The following is a 24,262-nucleotide window of genomic DNA, read 5'->3' as shown; positions in this document are numbered from 1 at the left end:
AGCTGCCAACAGTCACCTCAGTGGCTGAATCAAGAAGCAGCTCCAAAGCACTTCCCAGAGCCAAACTTGAACCAAAAAAAAGATCATGTCACTGTTTGGTGGTCTGCTGACCGTCTGTTCCACAACAGCTTTCTGAATCCCAGTGAAACCATTACATTTGAGAAATATGCTCAGCAAATGATGAGCTGCCTAGAAATCTGCATCACCTACAGCCAGCATTGGTCAGGAGAAAGGGCCCGGTTCTTCTCCACAACAATGCCTGATCACATGTCACACAGCCCACGCTTCAAAAGTTCAATGTGAAGTTTTGGCTCATTCACCTGATCTCTTGCCAACCAACTACCACTTCTTAAAGCATCTTGACAACTTTTTGTAGAAAAAATGCTTCTACAACCAGCAGGATGCAAATTGCTTTCCAAGAGTTTGTTGAATCTTGAAGCTCAGGATTTTATGGTACAGGAATAAACAAACATCTGTCATTTGCAAAAATGTGTTGATTGTAATGGTTCCTATTTTGGTTAATGAAGATGTGTTTGAGCCTAGTTGTAATGATTTTAAATTCTGGGTCCAAAGCCGCAATTACTTGTTCACCAACCTAATACTTGTGATACTTTGGATAATTGTTTCAAGAGTTGAAACCTTTTGAAGTGTGGTGGTCAGAAAGGGGAAGATTATAAATTTTTAAATGTTTCATGAAAGAAATGTTTTTGAGATAATATGACTTTTTAAAACAACCAATATATAATTTGAGGAAAAACGTGACTATGATAACTTTCTGTTCTTTGTAACTTGTTTGTTAGGAATTAGGTGTAATTTTTACATATAAAATTTCCTTTTAAAATTATGTGAAAATTGTTAGTAGTAGAGACCATAAGGATTATATGTAAATAGCTAATTTGTAGTTATCTTTATTTTAAAGTGACTATTTTCTAACACAGAAAGTTTGATCAACTACTATGAATTTTAAATCTTGCTATAATGAATAAAAGTGCAGAATTTTATGTTTATTGCTTTCCTTTTTTCAATTTCCTGTATAGTTAAAAAGTAAAAATAAATGAACTTTTTATATTTTTAGGCTCGGATAGCATTTTTGCAAGGAGAAAGAAAAGGTCAAGAAAACTTGAAGAAGGATTTAGTAAGAAGAATAAAGATGTTAGAGTATGCATTAAAACAAGAAAGGTAGGTGTCCCTTATTTTCTTGTATGAATAAAATAAAAGTAGAACAATATTATTCTCACATGTTATTGTACAGTGTATTTGAAAACTGTCTGAAAGACACAAAGATTTGCCCAAAATACAGGATGATATTTTGATTCGATCCTTATATGGCAAAAGAAAAAAGATTAAAATCTTTAAATTGAAGTAATATTTTTTATTGTAGAGTCTAAGTTTCGGGGGTTTTTTGCTTTTTTTGGTAAACAAATTAGGAAAAATTTATCTTTACTTGGGTGTGTATCTTATTTGGATAATTTATCTTTTTTTTTTTTCTTGTACATGCAGTATATTTTTTCCCTCTAACTTCTTTTGCAACTAAAGTTTAAAGAAACTGACATCCATATGCTTTTTAAATTTGTCATTTAAGAAATATATACCAGTAGTTATTAAACTGTGTAGAAAGGAAAATAAAACTTTTTTTTCTTTAAATAATTTATTATTAAATTTTCAGGGCAAAATATCACAAATTAAAATATGGCACAGAACTGAACCAAGGTGACTTGAAAATGCCAACCTTTGAATCAGGTAAACTTGATTCTTCTGTTAATCTCTGCCCTTCATCCCCTCCATTCTAGAAAAACTGGTTTAAGCTCACTTTTGGTAACAGACATGTTCTCTTTACCTCCATTTTGCTTTGATAGCATTGGTTACTTAGATAACTATTATAATGCTTTCTAGAATTTGAGGGAAAATAATAGTAAAAGTTAGTTTCATCTACCTCCTCATCAATCCTGAGGTTGTCTTATTTTTCTTGTTTTGAAACCTGTGTAAAACTAGGTGTATTTTTGGTCACAATTAGAAGTGAAAGGGAATGCGTAACTCTCTGTACACCTATAGGCAATTTTTGTTTGATTCTACTTAAGCTTGTGTGTGTTAGTTGCTCAGTTGTGTCCGACTCTTTGAGACCCCATGGACTGTGGCCCACCACATTCCTCTGTCCATAGAATTTTCTAGGCAAGAATACCGGAGTGGATTGCTCTTCCCTTCTCCAGGGGATGATCCCAACCCAGGAATCGAACTCTCATCTCCTGCATTGTAGGCAGATTCTTCACTGTCTGAGCCATCAGGAAACCCCTACATAAACTTAATTTTGTACTATTAAAAAGTTAACTTTTTTTTTCCTAGAGATGCTATGATTAACTCAGTTTAGTCCTAAAGAAATTGGAAATTTGAATTTGGGAACTATGGAGGCAGCCAGATAAAGATAACGAGAAGGAAAACGTTTTCTCCAGTTGACCTTGCTCTTTACTAAAATAGTGTAAGAGTAGAATGTGATGAACAATTATGCAGGGAAGAGAAAAGCTGGATATAAGAAAAGGCTAACAGTTCAGTGTTAATTTTAGGGTTCCCTATGATTACAATTTGAGTAGACTAAAAGTTTAATAAGGAACAAATATTTTGATTTATATAATATTGGGGAATACTTTCTGATATATATAGAGAGAGCCCATTTATATATGCATTTTGCTAGTGCAAGCAAACTGAATTCTATACTGTTCTTGGCTGCTGGTTACTAAGATAAGGAAAAAATATGTCTTCATTTGAATATACAAATTTTCTTCTTCTGTAGCTGCCTTGTTGTTGTTTAGTCACTCAGTCATATCCAAGTCTTTTGTGACACCGTGGATTGAGCCCACCAGGCTCTTCTGCCCATGGGATTTCCCAGGCAAGAATATTGGAGTGGGTTGCCATTTCCTACTCCAGAGGATCTTCCTGACCCAGAGGTCAGACCTGCATATTCTGTAAGTCTCCTGCATTGTAGGTGGATTCTTTATCACTGAGCCACCAGGAAAATTATAGTTGCTTTCATACCTAATGAAGTTAAAGCATATTTAATAAGGAAAATAAGAAAAGTATGAATTTTTATTTTTACAGTTAAATGTTAGATTTGTAAAAATTTAGCTTATTATCTTTTACTTTAATATTAAGTACTTAAAAAAACTTGGCTGAAACACCCTATATGTATAATCTGTAGTTGATTTATTTTTAGGTCTTCTCCACTTACAAGTTTTAGCACCACACTGTATCTTCCTGTCTTCCCTGATGGCTCAGATAGTAAAGAACTTGCCTGCAGTGCAGTCAACCCAAGTTCAGTCCCTGGGTTGGGAAGATCCCCTGGAGAAGGGAATGGCAACCTAGTCCAGTACTGTTGGAGAATTCCATGGACAGAGGAGCCTGGCAGGCTATATATAGTTCATGGGGTCACAGAATCAGACACAATTGAGTGACTAACAGAGACACACACACTCATTTTCCTAGTTGTTGTCATATATAAAATTAAGAGAGCAAGATAGTAGTGGCATGGATTTCCTTTGATCTAGCTTTTAAGTGGTTATGAAGACTCACTGATGAGTCAGGGACAAGATTACGTCTTCCTTGGAAAAGCAACAGTAAGTGATATAAGATGTAAAACCTGTATATTTTCAGTAATACTTTCTTTACTATAGCAGTCTTCCATAGTTTGAGGGAGTACAGTGGTTCAGGACAGAGGAAACCTGATGCCTTCATAGCTTTCCTTTAATTCATTTTTTTTCTAATATGGCTAGAGTAGTCAGAAAATAAGCAGTCACTTTGTTTTGTTTTGCCTGTTCTGTGTTGTGTGGCTTGCAGGATTAGTTCCCCAACCAGGTATTGATCCTGGGCCCTGGCAGTGGAAGCGCTGAGTCCTAGCCAATTCCCTGGACTGCCAGGAAATCCCCTGCTTCCTATAACTTGGGGCCTGTTCTCCTCACTTGGTCTGTGTAAATGTGAAGAGGCTAGTTGCAGCCCCATTGTTCCTAGAGCTAGAATCACAGTTGGCTAACTGGTTTTGGTGCAAGTTTGTATGAAGTCAAGTCATTAGCAGATAATCTCTCCTGCCCACAGCAGATATAGGATAAAGACACATCTGTTTTTATCTGTATAAAGTGAAAGTGGCTCAGTCGTGTCTGACTCTCTGCAACCCCATGGACTATACAGTCCATAGAATTCTCCCGGCCAGAATACTAGAGTGGGTAGCCTTTCCCTTCTGTAGGGGACCTCCCAATGTAAACTTAACTATTAAAGCTTCCTTAAATTGAAGAATAAAATAGCATCCAAGTATTTTATTTATAGGAGCCACAATGATAACGAATTATTTTTACTGATGTAGAAAAGCTACTCGGGATGTTTAGTGGAAGACAGACAAAGGAATGGGCAAAAATACACCATGCCAACAACAGGACAAAATTCTTTATGTCAAAGTATATAGACAGAGATAAACATTGAATCAGTATTGCCTTTTTTATACTTAAAGTGTTAAAGGAAGATGTACAAAATATTGTTTTGAAAGAAGTACAAGATGTGTGTGTTTTTATACACTTGTCCAAGTAATACCAATACATATATCCTAAACTTAACCCTATAAAAGAATATGTATCCAGTTCTGTAAAGAACTCCTATTTCCCTCCATTTTGGGGAAAAATCTACAACAGTAGAAATAGGGACAAAATACTTGAAAAGTCACTAGTAAAGGAAATGGCCAGTAAGTATATGAAATGATGCTCAAATGTATTAGTTATTGAGGAAATGCAACTTAAAACCACAATACATTACCTATCACAATGGTGAAAGGAGAAAAAATGTCTTTTTTTTTTTCAGTGTTGCTGAGGGTGTGGATCAGCCAGGAATTTTGCACCTACGGGTATTGGAATTCTAAATTGATAAAACTGCTCTGAAAGTGATGTCAATACAAATTGCCCCCACTATCCAAAAGTAGAACATTCCCATTCATAAGCCAAGGTGACACAAGGCAAAGGTGTAATTTGCCTTTGGACACATCTTGCTAATGGTGCACAAAATAAATGAAGATAAAGCACAGATGTGGGGCTCAATATGGAGCTTGGTGGTGCCTCTCTTGCTGCTTGGGTGCGTGCTGCCATTTTACAACAGCTCACTGCAAAACAAATGCTGAAGAGGCTGTTTTTCTTTCTAACCTTTTTTCATAAAAAGTGAAAAAGGTCTCTGAATTTTTTTTTTTTTTTTCTTTCAGTTAGGCTAGTGAAAACAGGTATTACATGCAGGTCTTTCAAAAAAGTGATGTGAGAGCTTTGCTGGTGGTCTAGTTGGTTGAGAATCTGCCTGCCAATGCGCAGGGGTCATGGGTTCCATCCCTGGTCTGGGAAATTACCACGTGCTGCACAGCCACTGAGCCCGTGTGCCACAATTACTGAGCCCCCACACTGCAACTACTGAAACCCATGCGCCTGTGGCCTGTGTTCTGCAACAAGAGAAGCCCGAGCACCACAGTGAAGAGTAGCCCCCACTCGCTGCAACTGGAGAGAGCCTGTCCATGTACAGTGATGAAGACCCCCACACAACCAGAAGTAAATCTTTAAACAAGAAAAAAGTGAAGTGACATAAAGCTTTGAAAAGTGGAAGATAAAACTATTGCTAAAGGGAACACAAGCATGTCCTGTGGTACAGTAATTCCACTCCTTGAAATATTCATCACAAGGCTTGTGTAAGAATGTTCATAGTATTATTACTTTTAATAGTAAAAATCTAGAAACAACTCATGTTCTCTATTGATAGGATAGATAAGTATATTGTGGTATTTTATTGTAAGAAAATGTTATTTAGCAAGAAAAGTAAATAAATTATAATCAAACTGATGGTTAAATAGTATCACTGACTCAGTGGACATGAATTTGAGCAAATTCCGGGAGATAATAAAGGATAGGGAAGCCTGCGGTGCTGCAGTCCTTGGAGTTGCAGAGTTGGCCACAACTTAGCTACTGAACAACAACAACAAACCTGACAGCTTCCGCTTTTTCCCCTTCTGTTTGCCATGAAGTGAAGGGACCAGATGCCATGATCTTAGTGTTTTAATGTTGAGTTTCAAGCCAGTTTTTTCACTCTGTTCTTTGACTCTTTAGACCATGTAGTCAAGGCTGTGGTTTTTCCAGTAGTCGTGTACGGATGTGAGAGTTGGACCATAAAGAAGGCTGAGTACTAAAGAATTGATGCTTTTGTGCTGGAGAAGACTCTTGGGCATCTCCCTTGGGTTGCAAGGAGATTAAACCAGTCAGTCCTTGAAGGAAATCAACCCTGAATATTCACTGGAAGAACTGATGCTAAAGCTATAATACTTCGGCCACCTGATGTGAAGAGCTGACTCATTGTAAAAGATCTGACTCATTGTAAAAGACCCTGATGCTAGGAAAGATTGAAGTTAAAAGACGAAAGGGGAGTATGAGATGGTTAGATAGCATCACTGACGCAGTGGACATGAATTTGAGCAAATTCTGGGAGATAGTGGAGAATGGAGGCGTGCTGCAGTCAATGGAGTTGCAAAGAGTTGGACAGGACTTAGCAAATGAACAGCAAACTTGATAACATGAGTGGGTCACATAAAATTTTGAAAATTGATATAAATGGTTTCATATATATCAAATTCAAAAGTTAACCTGTGCTGAGAAACCAGGGTAGTGTTGATACTTTCTAAGGAGTATATAGTGAGTTGGAAAAGGGCATGATGAAAGTTTTCTAGGGTGCTGAGGCTGTATATTGTCACCCTGCTTATTTAACTTATATGCAGAGTACATCATGAGAAACGCTGGACTGGAAGAAGCACAAGCTGGAATCAAGATTGCCAGGAGAAATATCAATAACCTCAGATATGCAGATGACACCACCCTTATGGCAGAAAGTGAAGAGGAACTCAAAAGCCTCTTGATGAAAGTGAAAGAGGACAGTGAAAAAGTTGGCTTAAAGCTCAACATTCAGAAAAGAAAGATCATGGCATCTGGTCCCATCACTTCATGGGAAATAGATGGGGAAACAGTGGAAACAGTGTCAGACTTTATTTTTCTGGGCTCCAAAATCACTGCAGATGGTGACTGCAGCCATGAAATTAAAAGACGCTTACTCCTTGGAAGGAAAGTTATGACCAACGTAGATGACATATTAAAAAGCAGAGACTTTACTTTGCCAACAAAGGTCCATCTAGTCAAGGCTATGGTTTTTCCAGTGGTCATGTATGGATGTGAGAACTCTTGAGAGTCCCTTGGACTGCAAGGAGATCCAACCAGTCCATTCTAAAGGAGATCAGTCCTGGGATTTCTTTGGAAGGAGTGATGCTGAAGCTGAAACTCCAGTACTTTGGCCACCTCATGCAAAGAGTTGACTCATTGGAAAAGACTCTGATGCTGGGAGGGATTGGGGTCAGGAGGAGAAGAGGACACCAGAGGATGAGATGGCTGAATGGCATCACCGACTCGATGGACATGAGTTTGAGTGAACTCTGGGAGTTGGTGATGGACAGGGAGGCCTGGCGTGCTGCAATTCATGGGGTCACAAAGACATGACTGGACTGAACTGAACTGATGGTGTTTGTTTTTTAACCGCCATACTGGTTACATGGGTGTGTTCAAAATTCATTGAACTGTATATGCTTAAGTGTACTTCAAGAATATCCTTTAGCAACAGTGAAAACTGGAGCCAAATTTCAACATCAAGGGACTGGTTAAATAGGTATATACTTTCTATAGAATATTATATAATTATGTGGTGTTAATCTATATTTATTGGGATACAGTGTTTAAGTCTATTAAGTGTTAAAAGCAGCTTGTAGTGCAGTTCAGGTCACACTTTTTTTTTAATTTAAGGAGAGGAGAAGCTCACCTATGTTATCTTCAGATGGAAAATATGGAATAAGAAAATCTCAAATATTAACACTCTCAGTGCTGGGATTTGGGTCAATTACATTCTTTTTTAAAATGTATTCTTTTGGCCAATGATTTTATGTTATACGTGATTTAAAAATAAAATGGTATAAGTAGGAAAAAGTCATAAAAAATGGGGGCTATAATAAGGAGATAATTCTAGAAATTATAGATATTTCTGCATATAGGGGAAGAATGAGAAGATACTAATAATGAATTGTTAGGGCTAGAGAAGTTATGCCTTCAAAGAATATTTGAATTCCTGCCAATAGCTATTTGTTCACATGACTCTGAGGAGTCTAGGAGACTAATGACAGTAAGCCATGGTAAGATTTTTTAACATTCACTGTGAGTGCTTGTCGTGTATGGCCCTATTTTCTTGCTTTATCTTCATTTTTATAATGGGAAATTACAGGAAAATATTTCTATATCATTAGTGCCAATGAAGTTTTAAGAACCACTCTGGAGATACTTGTTGAGAAGTTAACTCATCTGAAGTTAAACTGTTCATTAAACTCTTTTTTAATGTATACACTTGGTTACCTGAGAATAAAATATGACTTTTTACATACAGTAAAAATGTTTTCTGGTTTAACTTTTAGTTCTAAAAATGAAATTGACTGTATTGAGTCTTGTATATAGACTTAGCATCTACTGATACAAACTCTAAGTTATTCATTTTATATATACACACACACACACACACACACACACACATACACATATGTATACACACACACACATACACACACACACACACGCCCCTAATTTCTTAACAGTGTTGATTTATGTAAATAGTAAATATTTTTAATTTCAGAAGCATTCAAATCAGCAGAATTCTGGTAGTTAAAAAATTGATTTTAATAATATTTCAAATCCTGGGCTTTTGTTTTTTTAATTTCTTATAGTAATAGTTAATATACACTTGGCTTTTCCCAATTTTAAAACAACGAGAATGGTGCTTAAGTGTTTGGGCTGTCAGGATAAACACTTAAAATGAATAACCCACAGTAGACACTCAAGAAAAGTTAATTTTCTTATATCCTTTGTAAAATATTTTGCTATATTTTTGTGGGACTTTATGATAACTTCGGCAGCATTATCAGGAGTTGAAGTAACATGTATGAAACTTGTCTTGTTTTGTTGTTGTTATTAATTTTTAGAAGAAACCAAAGACACAGAGGCTCCCACAGCACCTCAAAATAGCCAGTTAACGTGGAAGCAAGGCAGACAACTGTTAAGACAGTGAGTAATGGTTCATTTTTAGCTTTAAGGATTTAGGTATGAAAGTGTTTACTTAGTCACTTGGCAAGTGAAAATTATTTAATGATAGTGAGACAATGTGTATAGCTCTCATATTTTTTCTTTTTTGTTTTGTTAGATTTTGAATCTTTTTCAAGTTTGCATCCTCTGAATGCTTCTTTAAACAATTCTCAGAATGATCTTATTTTCTTATTTGTGGAATAGAATGTCAGAAACAGTAGGGGATTCATACTCACACAACTCATTCCTGTCACTGCAAAATTCACATATTTGGTTTTAAGTGAGATTGTGACTGGTTTAGAGAAGGAATTTAACTTGTTGTCAGAAACTTTTCAGCACTGGCTTGCTTACTAAATTTACTTGAATTTTTGAGGAACATTATTGATGTTTTAATTCTTTGCTCTATTAGAAGTACTTCTGTGGCAAATCTTTTTACTATTTATTAATTAGAATAAATAAAACAAAGATTTATTTGATCTTTTCCCTTGTGTTTTGAAAACTTTGGTACTTGAATGCAACTGAAATCTTAGGTAATTTGTAATTATTCACCCTTCTCAACCCTAGATATCTTTACCTTTGCTTCAGTAACCCAGTCAAGTGTGGTTAGACCCTTGGTGTTATTATAACCTATAACTGTTTTACCTCTGGAATGATCTGACAGTTCATATTCCACTTCTCTTAATCTGGTTCCCCTGTTATTTGCTCTCTGATCTGATCTTGACTGCTTCATTTTCCATATCTCCTCTACCAGTCGTTGGTTTGATTTTGTTTTTTTCTTGTGGTAGGGTTTTTTGTTTCTTTTTGTTACTTCGTTAGCTCCTACTTTGACCCCATGATCCTTTACCCTTTTGCCAGTACCCTTAGCTTTCTTGCTGTCCACTCATTACCCCTCTTCATCCCACCAGTCATTTTACTATACCTACCTGCAGGATTTCAGCCCTAGTTCAGTCATACTATCTGTTGGATCTGTTTCTAATTAATTCTTGGAGAAAAATCATAGAATTGTGTGAATGCCATTACACATGCATGGTTTTCTGTCCACACATTTCATAGAGCCTTTTTCCATATCCCTTGTCATCTCTTGCTCCTGTTGCCCTCAGTTTGCCCTCCTAAACTTGCACTGCATCTCAACCCATTGTTCCTTACTCTCATTAGAGCACCTTAGGTTCTACTTCATTGAAAGTATGAAGGCTATCAGGTGAGAACTCTTCACTTCTTGCTTTTCTTTCTGTAAATGTATTTAAATCTCATATTTATAATCTCAGTTTCTAATGTTCTATTCAAAGAAATTTTTATCAATCTGAACTCTTGGTGACTAAAATTCAAGTTTTAATAAAAACAGATTATTGCTTGGAAGGATGCTAGGATAAGCTAGCTGAGTTAATGGAAGTGCTGATTAACTAACTAAGAGTCAGGAACACAAGAGCTGGAGCATCACTTGAGGACTTCTCAGGGAGTAGGGCACCCAGGATATTTATCTTAAATTCTTTGGTGTTCTAAAGAATTTGATATCTTAAATTCTTTGGAGCACCCAGGATAATATATCTTAAATTCTTTGGTGTTCTACTCCTCTGTGTATTAGTTTTATTCTTTTCTCCTGAAAACCACTTCTCTCCAGATGACAGAGGATCCCTTGTTTTATTCAGAATACTTTCTGAGGATTAAATTTGTCTTCACTTGATTGAATAACTACCAAGTCAGTTGTTTTTACCTGGTTTGTTTAGGATTTTGATGGCCTCTTAAGACCACATGGTTAGCATGTGGAGGGTTTTTTTTCCCCCAAAAGATGATCACATTTTTTTAGAAGAGTTTGATGGCTCTAGGGAAAACAGGTACACAGAATTTCTCTCATAAATGCCTAATCCCATTGTCTGGCTTTATAGTCTATCTCTTCTTAACCTTTCTCTAAAAATAGTTTATGTGAATAGTCTGCCTTGTTCATTTCTCAGCTAGTTTACCATTTTCGAATTTCCCTGAAGCTTCTATCACAAACATATTTATGAGACCCTTTTGTTCATTTGATCCTTTGGAAATACTTGACATAAACTCCTCATTTCTTTTTGAAACTTGGTTTTTCTTACTTTCATGAAATTACTCTTTGCTGTTTTTTTTTAACCCTAATTTCTCATATTCTTTGCTTTAATTTTTCTTTGTGGTTTTCTTACTTTTCCAGTACTTTAGCTGTTTTTGTCCCCAAGCTTTCTGTTTTTATTTGTGCTTTTTCTCTGGGTAACTTCATTTAAATTCATGGCTTCAAATATCACCAAACACTAATGACTCCCAAATCTGTACACCCAGTCCATTCTTTTCTGAGCTTTTGACCTTACCACGGTACCTAATAAATGTTATCACTTTGATAGATACTACATGATTATTTGATGGGTACCCTGTAAAACCAGATTCTGGCCCTTTATTATTCATTTTTTTGAATAGAATCACCATTCAGTCATCTTAGCTAGAAACCTGAAAAATTTCCAAAATTCTCATCTTAATTTACTGCTATATTTACTTTTGTAGCAGGTTACTTGGATTTTATCTTATTTTTCTCACATTTTTTTCTCTCTCCAGTTTTAGTTCTTGCTCTGGTAGTGTCCTAACCAGTCTCCCTGTCTTTAGCTTTAACTTAAAAATGTTTTGTTATTTTGTCAGTAATATATAAGGCTTCTTTTTAACATCTTCCTTTAGCCTGTCAAATATCAGTACTTTGGTAAGAAATTTTAAAATTTGTCACACAAGCTCATTCATTACCCATTATCTATATTTTAGGTCTCATAGTAGGTCCTTGTTAGGTAACCTGGTTTAGCTAAGAAGGAAAGTTTGAAAACCACAGGTCTATAGGACTGCAATGAGATCTTAGATCTTAGAAGGAGAACTGAACCATCCATTAACCTCTCACTAAGAGCTGAGCTTTCAAGGTGGCCTATCATTGTTCAGAGGTTTAGTTCTATTCATCTTTTACAACTTTCTGGATTTTTTTTTTCTTTTTGGAGTAATATGTATAATCGGCTTCTAAAAGGTTTAGAGCTTTTTAGGCCTCAGGATGATTGGCTCTTAATTAGTATTAGCCATCTATATGCTTTCTCAATTAAATTTTGGTTTGTAATCAGCCCTTTTAGAAAAAAAAAAATGAAACTAGTCTATAGAGAAGAAAGGAAAAGTATATTTTAGAGTATTATGGATTTTTCTAAAACCCTTTGATGTAATTTTCATTTAACAAGTTTGCAGGTATTAACAAATTATGGGATTTAATATTTTTAATTTTATTTTACAGATATCTTCAGGAAGTAGGTTATACAGATACAATATTAGATGTACGATCTCAGCGGGTAAGATCATTACTTGGACTGTCCAATTCAGAACCAAATGGATCAGTAGAGACAAAGAATTTAGAACAGATCCTGAATGGAGGTGAATCTCCTAAGCAAAAAGGACAAGAAATCAAAAGGTATGAACTATACTTATTTGTTGTTGCTCAGTCGCTGAGTTGTGTCCAACTTTTTGCAACTCCATGGATTGCGCTACACCAGGCTTCCCTGTCCTTCACTGTCTCCTGGAGCTTGCTCAAACTCATGTTCTTTGTGTCATTGATGCCATCTGCATTCTCATATCCTCTGTTGCCCCCTTCTCCTTCTGCCCTCAATCTTTCCCAGCATCAGAATGTTTTCCACTGAGTCGACTCTTGGCATCAGGTGGCCAAAGTATTGGAGCTTCAGCATCAGTTCTTCCATTGAATATGCAGGGTTGGTTTCCTTTAGGAAAGACTGTTTTGATCTCCTTGCTATCCAAGGGACTCTCAAGAGTCTTCTCCAGCACCGTAATTCGAAAGCATCAATTCTTCAGTGCATAGGTTAACATTATTTGTATAACAGGTATTATGAATCTCTTTAGCTTGTTGTTACTACTCTTAACAATTTTTAAAGCATGCAGAGGCTCATCCTTGGTGATCCAGTAGCTAAATCTCCATGATCCCAATGCAGGAAGCCTTGGGATTGATCCCTAGTCAGGGAACTAGATCCCACATGCCACAACAAAAAGTTTGCATGCTGCAACTAAGACCTGGCACAGCCAAATAAATAAATAGATGTTTTTAAAAGAAATGTGTAAAAATTTAAAAAAGTTCTGTAAAAAAGTTCAGATTTAAAATGTTTTTTCCTAAATGGCATCATGGACAAATAAACTTTTTATTTAGGCACTTTTAAAATTTATGTATCTTGAAGTTTTGATGCCAAGAGAATGACTGAAATATCTCTGAAATAGGTGAGAAATTAAAACTTGAGAGTGATTTCATATAGTTTGGAGTTATTTTGAACATCTTGATTTTTAGATTTTTGTTGGAGTGTTTTCAATAAATTTTAATACTACTCTGTGATTAGAATAGTAATGATTGTTCAGTCACTGTTTTGAAAGAAACAAGGCTTTGCATTGTGTTTGGGCTCAGAAAGCTACCAGATCTAGTTTAAATTTTTAGTTATTAAGGTAGAATTCACCTGCTATAAATTTCACCCATTAAAGGATATAGTTCTTAGAGTATTCACAAAGTTATTCAGCCATCACCATAATCTAAGTTTTGAAAATTTTCATTGCTCCATAAAGAAACCTTGTACTCATTAGCTGCCATTCCCCATCTTTCCCGTATACCTCTCACTCACCAGTCCTAGGCAACCATTAATCTACCTTGTCTCTCTAGATTTGCCTATTCTAGATATTTTATGTAAATAGTTATTTTGTGAGTAGCTACTTTCCGTTAGCATAGTGTTTTTAAAATCCATGCTACAGCGTGTGTCAGTAATTCATTTCTTTCATTGCCAATACTCTTCTGTGGATATATCACATTTTGTTTATCTATTCTTTGTCCAACTGATGGACTTGGCCTGTTGATTCCACATTTTGGAATAATGAATAATGCTGCTTTGAACATCAGTCTGGAAATGTGGACATATGTTTTCAGGTCTCTTGGGTTTATACCTAGGAGTTGAATTGCTAAGTCATACAATAACTCTGTTTACCTTTTTGGTGAATTTCCAAATTCTTTTCCAAAGTGGCTGGACTACATTACCACCAGAAATGTATAAGAATTCCGGTTTCTCTACATTCTCATCAACACGTCTACCAGATATACTTTTGATTATAGTACAGATATAATAAATGCAAGTAGTCAAGCAAGTGGAACTTTTTTCATTTTCTACCATTAGATATTACCTTGAATTTAATAGGTCAGAAGGACAAAGAAAAGGAGAATGGAAAAAATAAAACTGTTCATGTAGAGCTTAAGAAAACAGTATGTACAGTTTATAAACTAGCATTACTTCATACCTTAGATATATACGTGGTATTATGTTGATAACTTTTAGGTTAACATAAGCCTTTAGTTTTGGGATTTTATTTCTGAGAAGTAAGGTCTGTAATAAAAACAATTTGACATCTAATAGAGTCCTTGTTTTCTTTACTCTGGATTTCAGGAATCAAGAGTTTTCATAGCATATGAGAAAAAGCAAGGATATTACTATGCGTTTTAAAAACTAAGTAGTTAATAGGATTTATAAATACTTGGGAGTGCTGTTTAGTTTATCACACCTGAATCTGAGTTAAAGATCCATAGCAGACTATATCTTCTCCTTGTAAAGCTTCTTACCTTTACAAGATTAATAGTTTTTTGTTTTCTGTTGTGGAAAAAAGCACATAACATGGGAGCTACCTTAAAAATTTTTAAGTGCACAGTGCAGTGTTGTTAACTATGTAAGCACAGTATTGTAGAGCACTTCTCTAGAAGCTTTTCATCTTGCGTGACTAAAACTCCATACTCATTAAATAGCGACTCCCTATTTCCTCCTCCCCCTAGTACCTGGGAACCACGATTTGACTTTTTCTGTGAGTGACTACTTTAAGTATGTAAGTGGAAACACACAGTATTTATCTTGCTGTGTCTGGCTTATTTCACTTAGCATGATGTCCTAAAGGTTCATTCATGTAGCATATGACAAGATTTTCTTCTTTTTTTTAATTGTTCTGCTGTCAGTAAGGATTTTATTTATTTATTTTTAAAAATCATTTATTTATTTGCAAAATTTTCTTTAATTGATGGATAATTGTTTTACAATGTTGGTTTCATTTCTGCCAAAGATTTTCTTTTTTATATCTAAATAATAATTTGTTAACTGATTTTACCACATTTTTCTTATCCTTTTATCTGTCCACAGACTTTTAGGTAATAATTGTTGTTAATCAAGGCCAGTTTCCTTCTTAATGAGTATACTTGTATTCAGCTCAGTTCAGTTCAGTTGCTTAGCTGTGTCCGACTCTCTGCGACCCCATGAACTGCAGCACGCCAGGCCTCCCTGTCCATCACCAAATCTCGGAGTCCACCCAAACCCATGTCCATCGAGTCAGTGATGCCATCCAACCATCTCATCCTCTTGTCGTCCCCTTCTCCTCCTGCCCTCAATCTTTCCCAGCATCAGGATCTTTTCCAATGAGTCAGCTCTTCGCATGAGGTGGCCAAAGTATTGGAGTTTCAGCTTCAACATCAGTCCTTTCCAGCGAACACCCAGGACTGATCTCCTTTAGGATGGACTGGTTGAATCTCCTTGCAGTCCAAGGGACTCTCAAGAGTCTTTTTGGTGCAAAAATAATTGTAATTTTGGACCGTGAATTTTAAATTACTATAACTAGGCTCAAACACATCTTTATTAATCAAAAAGGAACCATTACACTAAACACATTTTTGTCAACGAGAAATAAGGTTGTTTACTCCTATAGCTTAAACATCTGTGTATGGGGATTCAACAAACTATTGGAAAGCAATTTTCTACATCCTGCTGGTTGTGGAAGTGTTTTCCCTCAAAAAGTTGTCAAGATGCTTGAAGTAGTAGTGGTACGTGGTAGTCGGTAGTGGTAGTCAAGAGGTCAAGTGAATGTGGCAAATGAGGCAAAACTTCGTAGCCCAGTTTGTTGCACTTTTGAGACTCTGGTTGTGCAGTGTGCAGTAAGGTGTTGTGGAGAAGAATTGGGCCCTTTCTGTTGACCAGTGTCAGCTGCAGACATTGAAGTTTACTGTATTGCATCAATTTGCTGAGCAGACTTCTCAGATGTAATGATTTCACCAGGATTCAGAAAGCTGTAGTGGATCAGACCTGTAGCAGACCACCAGAGAGTGACCATGACCCTTTTTTGGTACAAGTTTGGCTTTGGTAAGTGGTTAAGAGCTTCTTCTCAGTCCACCTACTTTAGCTGGTTGTTGCCTGTTGTCGTATAAAATCCGCTTTTGTCACGTCACAGTCTGATCAGGAAATGGTTCGTTGTTGAGTAGAATAAGAGAAGACAACACTTTTAAAAGGATGATTTTTAAAAATTTCTAGTCAGCTCATGAGGCACCCATTTAATCGAGTTCTTCTACCTTTCCAATTTGCTTCAAGTGCCGAACGACCATAGAATGGTTGACGTTGCTTTCTTTAGCAGGTTCTTGTGTAGTTTAAGAGGGTCAGCTCTGATGCTCTCAGTTGGTCACTGTCAACTTCTCATGGCTGGCCACTACTCCTCTCATCTTCAAGGCTGTCATCTCCCTGCAAAACTTCTTGAACCACTGCTGCACTGGACATGTTATCAGTTCCTGGGCCAAATGCATTGTTGTTGTGAGTTGTCTCCACTGTTTTATGGCCTATTTGAATAAGAAAATTGCTCAAATTTGCTTTTTTGTCTTAACGTTATTCCCATAGTCTAAAATAAATAAAAAACAGCATTTTATGTCATTAGCAAAAATGCACATTAAAATGACGTAAAACGTAACCTCATTCATTTAAGGATGTATTCCAGTATCAGATGGCAAATTTCAGTAGTGCAAAAACTGCAGTTATGTTTGTACCAGCCTAATATATTGCAAGTCTGTATTAATGTAGGTGTGTATGGTTCAGCTAGCATCAGGGCCTTTGAAAATTCTAAGAAACATGATCTAATATATTGATAGAGATACCAACAAAAACATATCTATCATATTCTTACTTATAACAGTAAAAATTTGAACCAGTCTTCATGTTCAACAGTAGAAAAATGATAAATTGTAGGCCATATTGTTAGAAATAGTATGCTCTGATTTACCTTTCAACCTCTAGTAGTTGCTCTCTTTCTTTTTATTCTGACTGCATCTTGCCATACTTGTGGGGTTCCTTCATTTCTAGAAAATGCACTGACTCCTTTTTACCCTTTTAGTTACCAGCCTTACTCTTGACTTCACTCTATTTTCCCTTCATCTGGATATATAATTTTAAAAATTCTGTTGATGATCTTTTTAGAATGCAAAAGGATAGTAAGCAGATAGTTGGCAAAGGAAAAACTATAAAATTCCAGATGTAGATGTCCACTTAAGCATGGTGAATTAAAGAGACATTTTACTTTCGTGCCTTATCAATCCTCTAAGATGTTTGTTAAAGACTTTTTAAAGATACATTAACATATAAGAGCAGTAAATTGAGTACATAGGAAGAATGAGAAGGATATACTGTCCATCAGATAGGGAGAACTTAATAATTTTGGAATCTGGAAAGAAAAGAAAAAAGCCAATTCACGTCGCAAAATGCCAGTAAAGTTACAAAAGCTAAGGAATTAGCAGTATTAGGTACGTCTGGAGTCAGATGTAGAGGGAGTTATTAATAATTAGTTTCAAGTTTAGGTAAGAGTCAAGTTTCAAATTTATGAAAGAATTTCAAACTCCCTCTTTTTGTAATTTTTATATATATATATATTTAAATTAATTTGTATTTTAATTGAAGGATAATTGTGTTCCAGAATTTTGTTGTTTTCTGTCACACCTCAACATGAATCAGCCATAGGTATACATATACTCCTTCCCTCCTGCACCTGCCTCCCATCTCCCACTCCATCCCACCCCTCTAGGTTGACACAGAGTTTGAGTTTCCTGAGACATACAGCAAATTCCCATCCAACTCCCTCTTTTGTCCTGTGTAGCCATTTGAAAACCCCTCCCCTATCCCAAAGAATGGTGATATGTTTTCTGGTGAATTCTGATTTCTGACAAATTCCAGTGATTTCTGATTTCTTAAGAAGTCAGGCACCTGTAGGGTGAGCCACTATGTTGAGAACAGGAGGATGATCTGAAAATACCTAGCTGAGCAGTGAGATCTCTTATTTTCTTCTCCTTGGCTTCTGGTATGTTGGCAGCTGATCTTAAATCCTTTCCAAGCAGAAATGTGGTCTATTAATGGTAGAGAAGACTTTCTGATACTGACAGTTGGGATCTGCCAATGAAATGTTTGGGTTTCTGCCCTTTTACACAGATGTGAAGCTAGCTACTTGACAAGCCTCACCCATGTACACAGTATATCCAGTTAGCTTTTCTATGCTTCACTGTTAAATGCTAACGGTTAAGGAAAGACTTTGATGTGAAAATTGGAGACCGAAGGAACCAAATCAAAAAAAGGAGCTCAGAGAAGACTTTGAAAAGTTTACTCTTCTGTAAGCACTGAGAAAAATAATACATCCATAAAACAGTAAGATGTTATTTTGTAAGGTTTGATGAGAAGTCAAAAAAGAGCTAATAGAAATTTTAAAGTGTGGTTTAAATAATTTTTATGTAGAACTTGGATGATAAGGGTAAAAGACTTTCCCAGGAAAGAGCAAAAGGGAAAAAAAGAAAATAGGAGTGAAAAGATAGGAAAATATAAAGATGGGTCCCAGAGGGCTAACATCTGAATAGGAGTGTCAGAGAGAACAGGTAAAATGGTGTTGAAAGGATTATTAAAGTAGTAATTAAAAAAAAATTATGTAATATATTTACAGAATGTATTTCCAAGCATTTTTGTTTCCACATTGAAAGGGTTTTTTCCTGGTTACACTATAAAATTAATTTAAAAAAATCCATACAGGGTCATCATCATGAATGCTAAAAAGAAACATCTCAAGAGTAACAGCATATTAACTTGCAAGTGGGGCAAAGTTTCAGACCCTTCACAATCCCTGGTTGCTTTAATTTCCATTTTCCTAAAGACTAATGATGATAAGCATCTGTGTATACCATACACGTGTCTTTTTTTACTGAAATTTTTTGAATAATCTCTCCATGCTCATTGTTTTTTTGATACTAAGATTTAAGTGTTCTGTATATAGTCCTTCATTAAATGTGTGATTTGCAAATACATTTTCCCAATCTGTAGACTTTTCTTTAAATTATCTTAGCAGTGTCTTTCAAAGAGCAAGGGTTTTTAATTTTGGAACGATTCATCAGTTATTTCTTTTATTGATTGTGCTCTCTTTGACTTTTTAAAATCTTGTGCATGTATTGCTGTGATCAAACACAATTTTAAAAACCTAAAACATGAGTTCTCATTTTCGAGACAGGAATTCATATCCAAGAAATGACAGTACTTAGTTTATTAAGGTTCAGAACAAAACTGTCATGTCTTAAATTTATGATTCTTAAATTTTTCTGTCAATAATGTGCTGATTTTGTCAAATATTTTCTTTGCCTTTTATTTAATCCCCCAATATTGAGACATATTATTGATGTTGAGCTGAAAATTATGTGTTTTGTTATTACGGTAGTTTTTTGTTTGTTCTTACTGATTTGCACTTGGAAAAAAAAGTATCTTTCTACATTCAGTTTTTATACAGGTCCTTGAACCATGTACTGCATTAGGCACAGTATAGTAGACCTATTAAGACCCTATATCAAAGTGCTATTAAAAACTAGTCTGAATTGTATGATAGCCTTAATTTAGACTAATAGAACCAGTCAGGGAGAGGGGGAGAAACCTAACTTTTAGACTGTTATTCTTTCGTGACCATGTACTGATCGTATTGGTCAGAATATTTGAGATCATCTAGTTTAATTCCCTTTCTTTGGGATTGGAATGAAAACTGACCTTTTCCAGTCCTGTGGCCACTGCTGAGTTTTCCAAATTTGCTGGCATTTTGGCAGTTTTTCTTCCAATCCCAAAGAAAGGCAATGCCAAAGAATGCTCAAACTACCACACAATTGCACTTATCTCACATGCTAGTAAAGTAATGCTCAAAATTCTCCAAGCCAGGCTTCAGCAATATGTGAACCGTGAACTTCCTGATGTTCAAGCTGGTTTTAGAAAAGGCAGAGGAACCAGAGATCAAATTGCCAACATCTGCTGGATCATGGAAAAAGCAAGAAAGTTCCAGAAAAACATCTATTTCTGCTTTATTGACTATGCCAAAGCCTTTGACTGTGTGGATCACTATAAATTGTGGAAAATTCTGAAAGAGATGGGAATACCAGACCACCTCATCTGCCTCTTGAGAAACCTATATGCAGGTCAGGAAGCAACAGTTAGAACTGGACATGGAACCACAGACTGGTTCCAAATAGGAAAAGGAGTACGTCAAGGCTGTTTATTGTCACCCTGCTTATTTAACTTCTGTGCAGAATACATCATGAGAAACGCTGGGCTGGAAGAAGCATAAGCTGGAATCAAGATTGCCAGGAGAAATATCAATAACCTCAGATATGCAGATGACACCACCCTTAAGGCAGAAAGTGAAGAGGAACTAAAAAGCCTCTTGATGAAAATGAAAGAGGAGAGTGAAAAAGGGCTTAAAGCTCAACATTCAGAAAACGAAGATCATGGCATCTGGTCCCATCACTTCATGGGAAATAGATGGGGAAACAGTGGAAACGGTGTCAGACTTTATTTTTCTGGGCTCCAAAATCACTGCAGATGGTGATTGCAGCCATGAAATTAAAAGACGCTTACTCCTTAGAAGGAAAGTTACGACCAACCTAGATAGCATATTCAGAAGCAGAGACATCACTGCCAAGAAAGGTCCATCTAGTCAAGGCTATGGTTTTTCCAGTGGTCATGTATGGATGTGAGAGTTGGACTGTGAAGTAAGCTGAGCGCTGAAGAATTGATGCTTTTGAACTGTGGTGTAGGAGAAGACTCTTGAGAGTCCCAAGGAGATCCAAGCAGTTCCTTCTAAAGATCAGTCCTGGGTGTTCATTAGGAGGGACTGATGCTCAAGCTCCAATGCTTTGGCCACCTCATGCAAAGAGTTGACTGATTGGAAAAGACTCTGATGCTGGGAGGGATTGGGGTCAGGAGGAGAAGGGGATGACAGAGGATGAGATGGCTGGATGCCATCACTGACTCGATGGACATGAGTTTGAGTAAACTCCGGGAATTGGTGATGGACAGGGAGTCCTGGTGTGTTGCAATTCATGGGGTCCCAAAGAGTCGGACACGACTGAGTGACTGAACTGAATTGAGTTTAATTCCCACTGGTAAAGAAATTGAAGCCACAGTGTTTAAATGACATGGCCAAATTCAGGCAGCTAGTCAGTGGAAGAATTGAGACTTTCATTGTGAGAGGAGACTGTGTTCAGCAGAAGCTTTCACTGTTCTGTTGCAGCCTCTGTTTTTAGACATTTAAATAACTATTTGAAAACTGTTTTTTGTACATAGATGAGGAATTCAGAGTATAGTTTTAAAATGACTTAATAGTATGGATGTGGGAGTTGGACTGTGAAGAAAGCTGAGTGCTGAAGAATTGATGCTTTTGAATTGTGGTGTTGGAGAAGACTCTTGAGAGTCCCTTGGACTGCAGGGAGATCCAACCAGTCCATTCTGAAGGAGATCAGCCCTGGGATTTCTTTGGAGGGAATGATGCTGAAGCTGAAACTCCAGTACTTTGGCCACCTCATGCGAAGAGTTGACTCATTGGAAAAGAGTCTGATGCTGGGAGGGATTGAGGGCAGGAGGAGAAGGGGACGCCAGAGGATGAGATGGCTGAATGGCATCACCGACTCGATGGACTTGAATCTGAGTGCACTCTAGGAATTGATGATGGACAGGGAGGCCTGGCGTACTGCGATTCATGGGGTCACAAAGAGTCGGACATGACTGAGGCTACTGAACTGAACTGAAAAGATTAAAATACATTATGACTGTTAATCAATTGTAAGAGTGGTTTTGAAACACTTGAATGTGTTTCTTTAGTATATTAATAATCCTGTTTTGTAGGTAAGAAAAATCTGTGAAAAGGTTTGGAATGTTCTATGTCTGATTTGCCATTACTTTAAATCTTAGTAGCCTGATAAATTAAACTTCAGTTTTAGTCCTTAAACAAATGTAGAGCTAAAAGAAATGCTGAGTTCAAGTTGCTTAATTACAATAACTTTTATTTTGAGAAATAATACTACATTTGCCTAGTAACTATAGGGTTTTTACTTTGATGCTGTAATTACTTAAAGTATTACTGTTATAGAGACTTAACATCTTTAACTGTAGAACATAAATGATCTTTCATTTTGGGGTAGAATATTTAGATAATACATTATAAGTAAGTTTTAATTTGAATTTGTCTACTACCTTCAAGTACTGTTTAAAAATAGGAGACAGAAAGAAATATTTATCACTGGGATATTTTGATTCATCTTTTTCCTCTCTTACAGGACTTCTGGTGATGTTCTTGAGACATTCAATTTCTTAGAAAATGCTGATGACAGCGACGAAGAAGAGGAAAATGATATGATTGAAGGCATCCCAGAAGGAAAAGACAAACATCGGATAAATAAACACAAAGTAAGAATTCTTTTTTCTTATTAACTACAATGTATTTAGTCAGTGTGTTTGGAATAGAAAATTTCAAGATGTCTTAAGTTACATTGGAAGTTATTGATGATTTTTTATTATGTCATTTGAAAGTTTTTTATATAGTTCTTACTAAATTACCCTACATATAGTAGAAATTATTATCTACTGTATTATTAACTAATTGGCGAAAAAAGGGTCTGTTTTTGTGGGACTAGTCCAGTGTTTTGAAACTTTTTTGGGGGAAAAAAAAAAAACTGTCCTATCACAGTTAAGAATCACTGCTGTAGAGTATCTCTTGAGGTACAGTAAACATGTGATAAGTTGTAACTGATATGGGCTGATATTCCCACCCTGGGTGAGGGAATAAACTAAGAATTGTAAATGTTTGTGTCAACACTCTTCACTCTTTGTTAAGGATTAATGAGTTTTCTTTTGTGTATAACCTGGGAAACACATTGATGTATTTTAGTGTTGATACAGAGTATTTATAAGAGCAAAAATAGATTAGATGATCCATGTGTGAATTATCATAGTAGTGTACAGTATTTCAACTGTGGTTTTGAATTCCATTGTAGTTCTTTGCGATTTTACAGTAATGTGGGGAAAATTCCAGTTTTCCTCAAAAGCTTCCAGTCTGTAAAAGCAGTTTTCAGCCTGTATGCCACATACTCATGTGAAACATGGGTGAACAGACGTTCTGATTTTTTTTTTTTGGTTGTTGTTTTTCTGAGAAGCATTACTATAAATTCCACAGCTATTGACTTGCATTACTGTCCTTATTAACTATTGCCGTATCTTTATGAGTTATGGACGATAGGTGCAGTTCTCAGTGAATGAGGTCAATTCAATACAACATACTGGAATGTAAGTGACTGCACAGGTCTTTAATAGAGTTACCTCTAAATCTTTTGTAATTAGAGACGTTCTTTGTGAGGATAATCATATTTGAAGATCAAGATTTTAACCATTCTTACTGCCACATTACTTGCATCACACTGCAGACCACTATTGACAAACCATTTTTTGAGATTGTTGAACTCTCTGGAAAATCTTAAGATTTTTGTTTCTAAATAACCTAAAAATGGGAGTGCAAAAGTAAAGATAATTGTGTGAAAACATAAAGGATACCTTTACAGTTTATCATAAAGGTAATTCTTGGCTTGTGTTCCCTTTATAGATAGGTAATGAAGGCTTAGCTGCTGACCTAACTGATGATCCTGATACTGAGGAAGCACTGAAAGAATTTGATTTTTTAGTAACTGCTGAAGATGGTGAAGGAGCTGGAGAAGCACGAAGTTCAGGGGATGGCACAGAATGGGGTAAGATGATAAAGAAATACGGGGGTGGGAAAACATCTAGGCCTTAAAGATGTATTTTACTAAATATTGTATGTGGAATGTGTGTATCTGAATGTATGCCGGCAGTTAAACTGAGAGCAAGGAGAAAAGTGGTATTCAATAATTTCAGAGTATTTTGCATCAGTTTATTTAGATTTGGTGGCTAAACTGTTTAATATATGGCTTTTGTTGAATT

At 36.1% G+C, this 24,262-nt stretch overlaps 1 protein-coding gene across 4 annotated transcripts in view; it reads left to right on the top strand.

Moving 5' to 3' along the window:
- STRN3 (striatin 3) overlaps positions 1-24,262 on the top strand; it is a 107,212-nt gene that overhangs the window by 45,707 nt on the left and 37,243 nt on the right. For all 4 annotated transcript variants that reach the window (NM_001098042.1, XM_005222047.5, XM_005222045.5 and 1 more), the window contains exons 2-7: positions 1,076-1,179; positions 1,667-1,740; positions 9,062-9,143; positions 12,433-12,606; positions 22,588-22,717; positions 23,907-24,048. In NM_001098042.1, the coding sequence (NP_001091511.1) occupies positions 1,076-1,179; positions 1,667-1,740; positions 9,062-9,143; positions 12,433-12,606; positions 22,588-22,717; positions 23,907-24,048 (706 nt within the window). The remainder of the gene's footprint in view (positions 1-1,075; positions 1,180-1,666; positions 1,741-9,061; positions 9,144-12,432; positions 12,607-22,587; positions 22,718-23,906; positions 24,049-24,262) is intronic.

Source organism: Bos taurus, chromosome 21, assembly GCF_002263795.3.
Source record: "Bos taurus isolate L1 Dominette 01449 registration number 42190680 breed Hereford chromosome 21, ARS-UCD2.0, whole genome shotgun sequence".
NCBI lineage: Eukaryota > Metazoa > Chordata > Mammalia > Artiodactyla > Bovidae > Bos > Bos taurus.
The sequence above is the reverse complement of the archived record's forward strand: the minus strand, read 5'-3'. Positions and strand labels throughout refer to the sequence as shown.